The sequence below is a fragment of the Candoia aspera genome, chromosome 1, assembly GCF_035149785.1.
Source record: "Candoia aspera isolate rCanAsp1 chromosome 1, rCanAsp1.hap2, whole genome shotgun sequence".
In the NCBI taxonomy this organism is placed as follows: Eukaryota; Metazoa; Chordata; class Lepidosauria; order Squamata; family Boidae; genus Candoia; species Candoia aspera.
This window is the reverse complement of record NC_086153.1, coordinates 52261391-52274911: the sequence shown is the minus strand read 5'-3', so window position 1 is coordinate 52274911 and position 13521 is coordinate 52261391. Positions and strand designations below refer to the sequence as shown.

Here is a 13521-nt window from a genome sequence, read left to right as displayed (position 1 = left end):
AAAGCAGTAATAAAATGTATGTGAACTATTGTTTATTCGTTCAGTCGCTTCCGACTCTTCGTGACTTCATGGACCAGCCCACGCCAGAGCTTCCTGTTGGTCGTCAACACCCCAGCTCCCCCAGGGACAGGTCCGTCACCTCTAGAATATCGTCCATCCACCTTGCCCTTGGTCGGCCCCTCTTCCTTTTGCCCTCCACTCTCCCTAGCATCAGCATCTTCTCCAGGGTGTCCTGTCTTCTCATGATGTGGCCAAAGTATTTCAGTTTGGCCTTTAATATCATTCCCTCAAGTGAGCAGTCTGGCTTTATTTCCTGGAGGATGGACTGGTTTGATCTTCTTGCAGTCCAAGGCACTCTCAGAATTCTCCTCCAACACCACAGTTCAAAAGCATCAATTTTCCTTCTCTCAGCCTTCCTTATGGTCCAGCTCTCGCAGCCATATGTTACTACGGGGAACACCATTGCTTTAACTATGTGGACCTTTGTTATCAGTGTGATGTCTCTGCTCTTAACTATTTTATCGAGATTTGTCATTGCTCTTCTCCCAAGGATTAAGCGTCTTCTGATTTCCTGACTGCAGTCAGCATCTGCAGTAATCTTGGCACCTAGAAATACAAAGTCTTTCACTGCTTCTACATCTTCTCCCTCTATTTGCCAGTTATCAATCAAGCTGGTTGCCATAATCTTGGTTTTTTTGAGGTTTAGCTGCAAGCCAGCTTTTGCACTTTCTTCTTTCACCTTCATCATAAGGCTCCCCAGTTCCTCTTCACTTTCAGCCATCGAAGTGGCATCATCTGCATATCTGAGATTGTTAACGTTTCTTCCAGCGATTTTAACTCCAGCCTTCGATTCCTCAAGCCCAGCACGTCACATGATGTGTTCTGCATACAAGTTGAATAGGTAGGGTGAGAGTATACAGCCCTGCCGTACTCCTTTCCCAATCTTAAACCAGTCCGTTGTTCCGTGGTCTGTTCTTACTGTTGCTACTTGGTCGTTATACAGATTCTTCAGGAGGCAGACAAGATTACTTGGTATCCCCATACCGCTAAGAACTTGCCACAATTTGTTATGGTCCACACAGTCAAACGCTTTAGAATAGTCAATAAAACAGAAATAGATGTTTTTCTGAAACTCCCTGGTTTTTTCCATTATCCAGCGGATATTGGCAATTTGTTCCCTAGTTCCTCTGCCTTTTCTAAACCCAGCTTGTACATCTGGCAATTCTCGCTCCATGAATTGCTGAAGTCTACCTTGCAGGATCTTGAGCATTACCTTACTGGCATGTGAAATGAGTGCCACTGTTCAATCGTTTGAACATTCTTTAGTGTTTCCCTTTTTTGGTATGGGGATATAAGTTGATTTTTTCCAGTCTGATGGCCATTCTTGCGTTTTCCAAATTTGCTGGCATATAGCATGCATTACCTTGACCGCATCATCTCGCAAGATTTTGAACACTTCAGCTGGGATGCCGTCGTCTCCTGCTGCCTTGTTATTAGCAATGCTTCTTAAGGCCCACTCAACCTCACTCTTCAGGATGTCTGGCTCTAGCTCACTGACCACACCGTCAAAGCTATCCCCGATATTGTTATCCTTCCTATACAGGTCTTCTGTATATTCTTGCCACCTTTTCTTGATCTCCTCTTCTTCTGTTAGGTCCTTGCCATCTTTGTTTTTGATCATGCCCATTTTTGCCTGGAATTTATCTCCGATGTTTCTAATTTTCTGGAAGAGGTCTCTTGTCCCTCCTATTCTATTGTCTTCTTCCACTTCTGCGCATTGCTTGTTTAAAAATAATTCCTGATCTCTTCTGGCTAGCCTCTGGAATTTTGCATTTAATTGGGCATATCTCCCCCTATCACTCTTGCCTTTTGCTTTCCTTCTTTTTTGGGCTACTTCTCGTGTCTCAGCAGACAGCCATTTTGCCTTCTTGGCTTTCTCTTTCTTTGGGATGTATTTTGTTGCCACCTCGTGAACAATGTTGCGGACTTCTGTCCATAGTCCTTCCGGGACCCTATGTACTAAGTCCAATCCCTTAAATCTATTCTTCACCTCCACTGCATATCCCTTAGGAATATTAGTGAGCTCATATCTAGCTGATCTGTGGGTCTTCCCTAATCTCTTTAGTCTGATCCTAAATTGTGCAAGAAGAAGTTCGTGATCAGAACTACAGTCAGCTCCAGATCTTATTTTTACCGACTGTATAGATGTCCGCCACCTTTGGCTGCAAAGGATGTAGTCAATCTGATTTCAGTGTTGTCCATCTGGTGAAGTCCATGTATAAAGCCGTCTCTTAGGTTGTTGGAAGAGAGTGTTTGTTATGCACATTGAGTTGTCTTGGCAAAATTCTATCAGCCTGTGTCCTGCTTCGTTTTGTTCTCCCAGGCCATGCTTACCTGTAATTGCAGGTGTCATTTGACTGCCCACCTTAGCATTCCAGTCTCCCATGATGAAAATAACATCTCTTTTAGGAGTGTCATCCAGTAGGTGCTGCAGATCCTCATAGAACTGCTCTACTTCAGCTTCTTCAGCATCTGTGGTTGGGGCGTATATTTGGATCACTGTGATGTTAGATGGCTTGCCATGAATTCGGATTGAGATCATTCTATCATTTTTTGGATTGTATCCAAGCACTGCTTTAGCCACTTTACTATTAATTATGAAGGCTACTCCATTTCTTCTGTGGTCCTCTTGTCCACAGTAGTAGATCTGGTGGTCATTTGATGTGAAGTGGCCCATTCCAGTCCATTTCAGTTCACTGACGCCCAGAATGTCTATCTTGAATCTTGACATCTCACCAATAACCACATGCCATTTGCCCTGGCTCATAGATCTTACGTTCCAGGTTCCAATGGTGTGTTGATCCTTAGAACATCGGATTCGCCGTTCACCACCAGCACTGTCGGCCACTAGCCGTCCTTTCGGCTTTGAGCTAGCTGCATCATCACGTCTGGGGCTAGTTGAACTCATCCTCTGTTCCTCCCCAGTAGCATTTTGACCATCTTCCGACCTGGGGGTCTCATCTTCCGATGGTATACCAACATATCTCTGGTTGTACTGATCCATTTAGTTTTCACAGCAAGAATACTGGGGTGGGTTGCCATTACCTTCCCCAGGGATCGCATTTAGTCTGACCTCTCTGTCATGACCTTCCCATCTTGGGTGGCCCTTCACGGTTTAGCTCATGGCATCATTGAGGTGCTCAAGCTCCAGCACAACAAGGTAACGATCCTTTGCCGAAGATGTGAACTATATTCATGCAAAATGTGAAACTGATTTGAAGTGTATATATTTTTATTTCAAATTCAACATAATTTCCATAATTCAAAGCTAAACATTGCCAAACCAACTTGTGAAACAAAAGGCAAAATGTTGCTCTGCTTTTTAAGAACCAATTTATAACACCAAGTATCAACATTTCATTCTTTTAATGTGAAGTCATTTTAAACTCAGCAAGCTTGAAAACCATGCAGTAATCTGTTGTGTTGATCTGGTTACATTCCAAATCTCAGTTTTTAGTTGGGCAGAGATCCTTCTCCTTTCATAGTACTGATTTTTTTTTTCTTGTTCAATTTTTCGTGTAGATTTAACAATATGGATACACACAGTTATGAAAGCTGGATTCATTATACACTAAATATAATTAACAGGTGACACTAAAATAGAAAGACACCTGCATTTAATATTACTCTGTCAAAATCTGCGCTCTGTAAGACTTCCAACAAGTGCTGTTTTACACACTATTTTTAATGGGTTTCCATACCCTGTAATCCATGATGAAATGGACATTGTAAAATATCATGAACAAAATGTAGAGAATGTCAAACAAAATGATCACATGTGAAACATTCTGAATGCTGTGGCAAATATCCTTTTCACAAAGAATCTTTTAAAAGTATAGTTCCATGTAATTTTCAGAGTGTATTTGTTTAAAAGATTTACATACTGGTAATCATGCAGTATATCCCCCAGTCCTTGAAATTGTAAAAATCTGACAAAGGAAAAAAAGTATTCATAGAATATGTGTGTGTGTATATATATATATATAGGGGGAAGGGGATCCCAAAACTAGTTTGATGCATAAATCTCTATCATGCTCCTCACTCATTTTTTCCTCCTAAGCTAACACGCCACTTATTGCAATCTTCCCTTCCAAGCGAGCTGCTCCAGCTTTTGCTCATTTTGGATGCTGTTTTCTGCACTGATTCCACTCTACAGATTTGAATAAGGGAATAATCATATTCCTAATTTTCATTCTGTTTTATCCCAACAGTCAACATGGAACTTCCTTTCTTTTGCAGCAGCCACAACTTTGTAATTCTTTTTTTCCACAGAATTACACACCATTACCCCAGGCATTGCTAGTTCAGACTTATTTGCATAGTTGTGAAATTGGGCAATATATGCAGGCCATTTATATTAAACTGCATTTGCCATTTTACTGCCAATTCCCTCCATTCCCAGTGTGGGGAGATGATTTTACATGCTTTTAACTTTATCCTAAACAATTTGATGTTGCCAGAAAAACTAGCCACCTCATTAACTGTTCTTAGCCCCAGATAATTTATGGACAAGTTAAAAAAGCATGGATCAGAATGCAAATTCTTCTGGTTGTCACTATCCTTCTCTTATAAACACTGCAAGGACTCACCTTCTGTTTCTACTGCTAGCTTTATGTTCTTTATTTAGTTACTCATCCATAAAACCACCTGCTTTCTTATCTCATGACAGCTAAATTTGTTAAGGATGCTTGGAGGAAGCACTTTTTTCAAAGCCTTACCAGATATTTTATTTTATTATTTTATTTTCTATCCTGCCTTTATTATTTTTATAAATAACTCAAGGTGGGGAACATACCTCATACTCCTTCTTTCTCCTATTTTCCCCACAACAATAATTTTGTGAGGTGAGTTGGGCTGAGAGAGAGAGACTGGCCCAAGGTCACCCAGCCGGCTTTCATGCCTTCTTATTCCATTAATTTGTTGATATTCTCAAAGGTTAATGAGACAGAACTTTTGCAAAAGCTATGTTGATCCTTCTTTTAGCAAAACATGTCCTTCTAAATGTTTAATACAATACTTTCCTATCAATGGAATCAGAATATACATTACACTGCTATTACTATTGTTATTGCATTAGGTCTGGTAACCCAAAGAAAGACTTAAATAAGTTCTAACTCAACATGGTTGGGCAGGCTTGATGCTGGAAATGCAGACATCCTTTCAGTGTCCTACCAAGACTTTTAGAGATGCCTTAACTTTTGTAAGAAGTCTTCAAATATTCATCTATTATCTTAGCCTGGGACTTTAATTATGCATTTATACATAGTACCTGAGGCATATATGATGTAAAAACACCAAACTAAGAAAGCTTGTGTTCGCTATGGCTGGCTATAAAGCAGGAGTAGAACCTCTGTGCACTTCTTGATGTTACTGAATACAGCTTGCACCAAGCCACAGACAGCATGATTAATGATGGGAATGTTGACACTGTACATCTATTGTAAAATCCCCATCTATAATACGATACACATGATACATAGGATTGCTTTCGACACTATAGGAAATGACATCTACTTACTGTATATTGGCTATATGTTGTTGCACAGGCTGGTGTTGAAAATGTTGAGGCCACTGATGATGTAGACAGAATGAGGGCAAGGACTGAAGGCAACATGCAGTCTGATACAAAGATGTATGCTTCTGGCAAGCAGTTGCTGAATATTCAGTCTGTAGGTCTGGGGAACCAGAAGGCAATGGAGATGGTGCTGCATTACCAGCCACAGAAAGACATTCTTGCTGACTGCTATGGTTACTTAGTGCATGATGATATGGGCAAGGATGACAACACTGTAGCAACACTTGTGGTGTCCTTTGCTCATCTGCTGGAAGAAACGATGCTTTGAGCGTGCCATTAACATGAAAGCACCCATTTGCACTTGGTTTTCTTCTTGCAATTTCTTTTGATGGGAGGTTGTAGACTAGAACAGTGCCATCCTTGGTTGCAAGGAGATCTGGGCTAGCTGCACCAAATGGAATGCTGCCATTGCTCAGAACTACGAACTCATTGCTTCCACTGCTTGCAGCCATACTTTAAAATTCTGGTGACCTGTAAAGTTTTGGGGAGGAAAAAGAAAAAAAAACTAAATTAATAAATGGTACAATGTTAATCATAATAACACATGTGTCTGAGGTGCTAACGAGGCCTACTGAATAAAAGAAAAGGGGATGATAAGATGAGGTAGATTTTGTTGCTAGGAATAGCTGGGCTTTGGCTCCAGAGTTTGGAGACAGCTCCAGAATTTACAGCTGGGATGGATCTGGTTGTTTTGTCCAGCTACACTCTCAAGCTGGAGATAGGATTGCTGGAGCCAGAGCAGAGCTGGAATCAAAATGGAACAGAGCTGAACCTCTTTGCTACCTTAAAATACTGATAAAGTTATGGCAAGCTAGAAAATGCAGTATGTAATTCATTTCATAGGAGTAAAACAATCAAACCTCATTTCAACCTAACCTGAGCAATGTTCTGTCATGACAACCACCATGCTTCAGACTGGGAGGCAGAAACATAAGGGACTTAATATGGGTTCAAGTATTCAAATTTGCTCACCATTAGATTACCAGCCTTTATTGCTTGGAATACCTTCTGAATAAAAGAATTATTAGGCCAAAGGCTCCCAATTAATGATTTAAAAAAGAAATCTATTCATTGTGCCACCACTGATGACTTGCTAGTTATACAAATAAAACACTTTAGGTTTGATAAACAAGTTTCTTTTCACTTAAACACCTAATTAACAAGGTATCGTTATTACCCAGTAACATCGGTTAAATTTTTTTCTTATGCTTATGATAGAATCATATTACTTTATATTTCTTTTCCTCTGTGGCTCTGAAGCTGGAGCAACAACTTGGAGATGCTCTGGGGCAGAGATTCCTGGAGTAGTCTGGAGTGAAAGCTGAAGGTATCTTTTGGCTCCAGAGCCAGACTGGAACAGGAGCTAGGCTACTGGAACCACTTCAGGGCTGGCAAACTTGGAGCACTGCCAATCCCATTTGATACCAAAAAAGTTTGTGAAACTAGCCCCATATTTTATCCTTTCAGAAGGTGAGTCAGCAATGCTCAGTGGCATTCCCATTGCTACTGCCATTTTCATTTTTTCAGTCATATCCTGGAATGATACATTAAAAGAAACCTTTCAAGATATAGAAGGAACTACAACCATCACCCCATGGATCTCTTAGGAATACATGTAAAGCTTGGGGCTTATTAATAGTTCGCTGAGATTCAGTTTGCTAAACGTGAGCCTTGCAAGAACTCTTCAGCACTAGTGTTTTGCTAGTAAACTGTCCAAGGCTCCTGGTGTTGAGCCACAAAGCTATTGAATTGACCGATCACGAATACTGAGCACAAGGGGGTTTGCACAATGGAATGCTGCCCGAGAAACGCCGATGCGTTTCACAAAACTGGTGTGGTTTTGACTCCTCAGGGCCTAAGGGGAGAAAAGGGGTGCTAAATAACCGTAACTTAACACTATTGCTTCTACATTATACCCAGACAGTTTGTAAACTTAATACCAAACAGCAACTAGTCATAACCTGACAAGCAGGAACACTTTACTTCAGAATCCAATTCCACACATTCTTGGTTAATATTCCCTTTGCCTTCTCACCCCTCTACGGTATCAGCACAGAACATTTTACTGAACTAGCAGGGCCAAGACTACAATTAAGCAAATCATGGAAGTGGCGGCTTTCTGAACAAAGTATTTCTTTAAAAGACATTAGCACATGTTTCTCATGGATGCAACAAACAGATGTTACAGCAGGGCTACATTTCATAAATATTTTTTTCCCTTTAAGACATGTACACTCGCAGACTTCGTTGTGTATTAAACTCAAGGGAATGTTGATAAGCTGAAAAATCACAGAATTAGAGAGCTGAGAGGGCCATTTAGCCCATCAAGTCCAACCCCTTTCTTAGAGCACAAATCCAAATTAAAGCTTCCCAGAGAGATGGCTGTGGACGCTCAGCAGGGCCATGGCCAAGGAGAGGAGCCCACCAGTTCTCTGAATAAGTGATCCCATTGGCTGTTTGTTTTCTGAACATGGAATCCACACTCAAACATCTGATACAGCAAACCGTATTTACATAAAGCAGCGTCTACAAACATTTACTCATTTTGGCAGCAAGTTCCCAAAAGGGCTTAATCAAAGAAAAGATAGCTAATTTCTATTTCTGACTGTATTTACTGCTGTTCATTTGACATGTTGCTAGCAGTCTGGGGAGAAAGACTTGTGCTATAGTAGCATGAACTTAACACGTATATGGATGAATTATAAACCATTAGAAGGATGGTAACGCAGATGACATCCAGCAACCTTATTTCCAGTATCAGATTTTGGACTACTTTATGTTCACTCTTGGGTAGAGTGTGGAAGACATCGATTGTCTGGTTCCCACTGAATAACTGGGTAGATGATACCCTCAACCTTTCCTCAGTTTCTCCTGAACCAATCTGGCTAGAGACTTTTGTTTAAAGGAAGGCTCATAAACTGGTCCAGCTAATGTCTCCTAAAAGGATACCAACAGTATTCTCACACTCTATGCAAAACCCCGCAAACATAGTGGTAATCTCTCTCTCTACATGGACAATTTCCATAACAATCCTGAATGTGGTTTTTTTTTCTTTTGCAGTAACACTGAAAACTCTTCTCTAAGCACTGCCCTGTAGGTTCACGAAAACCTGTAATGCTGTCTACACTTAAACATGGTGTTAGATTTTGTATTCGCTCAAGTGAAGGTGAATTTTAGATAGGGTAAACGTCCCCCATTCCGTCAGGCCCAGTTTTTATGCTCTAATGTTTTTTATTAAGAAGAAAAAAGAGAGGTGAAAGAGAAGCAAGATTAAAACAACACGGTTTCAAAAAACCCCATGCAACTGGACTAAAGCCAGTTATGTTTCAAAACAGCATGTACAAAATAAGATAAAAATGCTGTGTTGGAAATGTGGTTGGAAGAAAGCATTTATAAATCCCAAGTTGTAAGTCTTTAAACATTTTTAAGAATCCACTAAACCACTGAAAACTTTTAGATACGTTTGATTCCAAGAATTATTCTGTTAAAATAAAATTGTATTTTAGAAAACAAGCATCACAACTTTTACATTTAGAAATTCATACCTAGATATTATGTGTATGTGTGTTTGAGAAAGAGAATGCTGGTTATATAGACAAGCAATGCTGGTTAGAAGTATAGTATTACTTGAATCTATGCATCCGTTAAATAAAGAGATGCCATTATAAGATACCCAAGAAAATAAAAAGGTCTTCTCATGTTTTTTTCATTGAAAAACAAGATTGCCAGAAAATTAAACTGAGCAAAATGCAACAATCTGAAACATTTCATTAATGTCACTCTACAGGATTCTTCCAAGGAAACCTGCAACTTTTCAGTCACAACAATTCAAGTCCAATCCAACAAGAGAAAGGCCAGCTGCAAAAGTTAGTTTTCCTCTGCCATAAAATTGTGGATTGAAAGAAGGAAATTAAAACAGACATAACAGGTGGTGCCTGATCTTTTTATCAGTAACATCTATTTACCTCTTAAGCCACTATTCCTCGGGCAGTTACAGAGTTCCAAAAATGCATAATGTCATTGATCTTAGCTTCTGGCTCTCAACTAGACATTTTTGAAATTCCCTAACCTCTTTGCTATTCATAATATGTAGGAGTTTTTCTGAGTTTCCTGGCACTAGCTTTTTTATTTTGTTTATGGGCCTCTAGCTATTTTTTGAAACCTCTGTCTTATTTAACTATGCCCTTCTTTGTTCATCAAGGAAGCATTGGGTCATCTAAATATTGCTCTGCTCAGTTTGAGTTTACCTTAAGATATATCAAAAATATTTGTATCTACAATTCAGAAAGTTTACTCTAATTCTACTAGTGGTATATTAAAGTTCACCTTGTTGAAAATTAAGACATTTTTAATCCTCCTCCCCATCACTGTTCGTGAAATTTTGCAGAGCTGAAAGCTACAAACCTGCTTTACTCATGGAGATCTGTAGTTGCACTGAAAGAGGTCTGGACTTGCTTTAGTTGTTAAGAATGCACCCATTTGACTAGGTTCTTCATTTGGAAGTGAATGTGCCCTCAGCAAACTTTTGGATCCAATCTGAAACCACTGATTGCTCTAATGCAAAATTGGTTTCTCTTGAATAGAACACCTGGACATCTCTTTCCAAAGGGTAGGTATGTACATTTACTGCAGGAAGACTAACACGCTTTTCCACCATAAAAATTAATACAGTAATTATTGCCAAAAGATGGGGCATTGCATGAGTACTTCTCTCCTTCCCTCCTCTGGCTATTGATTGGTTAGAAAACTACACCAATTCATGAAATCACTGAGAGTGTTGCATTCTTGTATGACATTTCAAATCTGCTTATGCCCATGACCAGGCAATGGGACCAATTCCACCAGATCTGGAGATGATCCCCAGAGCAAATGTGTTTCACTAAAGAGTCTAAGTGAAAGGTATCACTTAGCCTACAACAGTAGGCTGTTGTATCCTTTGAACATACTATGCTGTTACAAAATGCTTCTCTTTTTCTTTTCCCCTGGCTTTGACTTGGAACCTCTTCACCCAATGAACAGGTTAAATAATAAATAATAAAGGAGTAGGAGTAATAATTGGGAGGGGGGAGGCAAGGGAGGAATGAAGTGTAAGAAATTCATAGGTGATAACTACATTTTAATCCATCTTTAAGTGTAAACTTCAACATAATTACCACTGAGTTGCATCCACTCAATTATGTTTTAGCCCCACTGAAAGCAAATAGGACACATTGGTCAATATGTTGCCAATGCTTAAGTCAATTTCTCTTCATCATCAGAGTCAAATGATATTATGCTACCCAATTGTTCCTGAGCCCATCTGATGTGCTTTCCTTTAAAATTCAACATGGCTTAAGACCTAAAAGCTTTTAGAATTGCCTCCTCCTATACCAACTGCTTTGTGACTTCATTTGTAAGGTGTTCTATTGTAAAAATTTGGGCTCACCAGAGAGTGTTCTTTCTGCTGCAGAATCCTAATCTTGGAACTCCCACCCCATAGAAGTGTGACTTGGACCACTGTTTCTCAGCCTCAGCAATTTTAAGTAGTGTGGACTTCAACTCCCAGAATTCCCCAGCCAGCATTCTGGGAGTTGAAGTCCACAGCTTAAAGTTGCCGAGTACCAAACGTGCTCATTGGCCTCAACGCTACTTGATTTACCCAGGTATTTGGCTGCTTTTGTTTGCTGTTTTATATTTGCTCTCTTTCTGTTCTAATCACAGTAAGGTGGCATCCACATTTTCATTGGCTTGTATGTATATACTGTATATATGTATATATGTGTATATCCAGGGCATATAAATTTAATAAGTTTATTAAATTTGACTCTGTGCAGTTTCCAAATTGTTTTAAAATATTAAAACAAGGGGGAAAAAAAGGGAAGAGTGAAGATGTCAAAAATGACAAACCCAGGTGGGAACAAAGAAAAACAACCCACACAACCTAAAGGGGGCTTCAATCCCTCGTGCCAAAGCCTGGGCAAAGAGCCAGGTCTTCAGGGCCCTTTGAAACACCGACAGGGAAGGGCTGTTCGAATCTCTCAGGGAACCTGAGGGCAAGTGCTGCTACAGAGGTGTGCTTCCGGGGTCCCAATAGCTGGTATTGTTTAATCAAAGGTATCAGTGGATGGCAGCACTTTGCTGAGCTTGGAGGCATAGGTGGACCTGGTTAATACCTGGATCAGAGACCACTGTGAAATACCAGGGTGGTGGCAGGTTAATACCCCCAAAGGCCGGAGTGGTAAAATCCTTCTGTACTCTTGCCAAAAACTGCAGGGTTGAATCCATGTAGTCACCTGGAATTGAGCTCAACTTGGGGGCAATTTTCCCTTTTTAAGGTGTCTTAAGACTCATTGCAGGTTTTGAGTGTCAGTTATTATCACATTAATTTTACATCCTTCTTACATCTGAAGCAAATATTGCTCTTTTGCACTTGGTTTATGTCTGCTCACTGGACATAAACTTTGAGTCACAGTTATTGACTCATTCATTTAATGGTACCTTCTTTATAAGTCTATCAGCAAAATTGATTTACTGACATTATTCGGCATAGACCAAACCTAAACTTTTTAAATTAATGTTTCCTCCCCTCAGTCCATGTCATGAAACTTGTTGCCAATCCCTCAGTCTTCAATAATTTTACATACTTCTCCTGACCTTGACAAAGAGTTTCATGGCCTGCAGTGAAGAATGGACCAGGAATGACATTTTCCTCTTAACATTAAGTTTTCAGAAATCAGCACACTGAGATTGTAAAATTTTACATAGTTGTAAAAAAGTAAAGTGCAGGCAGACAATAAATGGATTAAATTTAACAATGGACATTATTTTCATATTTTCCAGCAATGTAATAAAGGAATCAATCACTCATGGGAATGGGAGTAAAAATAGAAAGATGAAATTAAAAAACTGATGGTATTGTGAAAATGCTTAAGCTAAAGAAAAACATGACTGTACTAAATGATTTTTTTTTAATCCGTTCGATCATGTCTGATTCTCGGAGACTGCCTGGACAAGTCCCTGCAGTTTTCTTGGCAAGGTTTTTTGGAAGTTGTTTGCCATTGCCTTCTTCCTAGGGCTGAGAGAAAGTGACTGGCCCAAGGTCACCCAGCTGGCTCTGGGCCTAAGGAGGAACTAGAACTCATGGTCTCTGGGTTTCTAGCCCAGTGCCTTAACCATACCACCAAACTGGCTCTTGTATTAGATGACAGCATGTCCCTAATAAAAAGCAGTCTTGCTTGGACAAGTTAAGACAACTGGTTTTCATAGTTTTCACACTCCATCCACCCATCAGGACACTGCATCTCAGCACAGCTGGCAAGGAGGGATGGCAAAAAACAAGGGCCACACCTTGCAACATACCCCCAGCATTTTCTGCTATAAACAGTCATCAGAACATACGAACTTTTACACTTAAATTTTTAACCTGGAATTCCAGTTTTTGCTGTTATGACAGATAATCTTGTTTCCTCATTGTACAAAAATGGTTATTCTGATTTTAATGAAAAACAGTACAGAACTATTACACAGATACAAAAGTTCACTTAATAGGTTCTCTTTCCTAACAATATCATGCCTAAGAGACTTTAACACAAAGCTGGTTATTTTTTAAATCTATCTTAAGATAAAAGGAAACAAAATAAATAAAGATACTACAAGCTTGAGATATGGTCAGAGTTTAATGAAAGAGGCAAATGTTTATATAATGTATTTTGGCTGTAATTTGTACATACCTAAGAGAGCCTTACCCTCAGAGTTTTAAAAAAACATAAGAATTCTTTTGCCAGAAATACAACTTCTATATCAGTTCAATGTTTAAGTTGGAAATATAAAAAATTACTATAGAGTTTTCATTACTATAAGACTATTTGGCATTTATTATAAATCATAATCAAGTACTTAAAACTGTA

At 39.4% G+C, this 13521-nt stretch overlaps 1 protein-coding gene across 1 annotated transcript in view; it reads right to left on the bottom strand.

The window, feature by feature from the left end:
• DISP1 (dispatched RND transporter family member 1) overlaps positions 1–13521 on the bottom strand; it is a 73315-nt gene that overhangs the window by 30846 nt on the left and 28948 nt on the right. Inside the window, exon 2 of the mRNA XM_063303990.1 lies at positions 5579–6106. Coding sequence (XP_063160060.1) covers positions 5579–6087 — 509 coding nt within the window. The 5' untranslated portion in view covers positions 6088–6106. The remainder of the gene's footprint in view (positions 1–5578; positions 6107–13521) is intronic.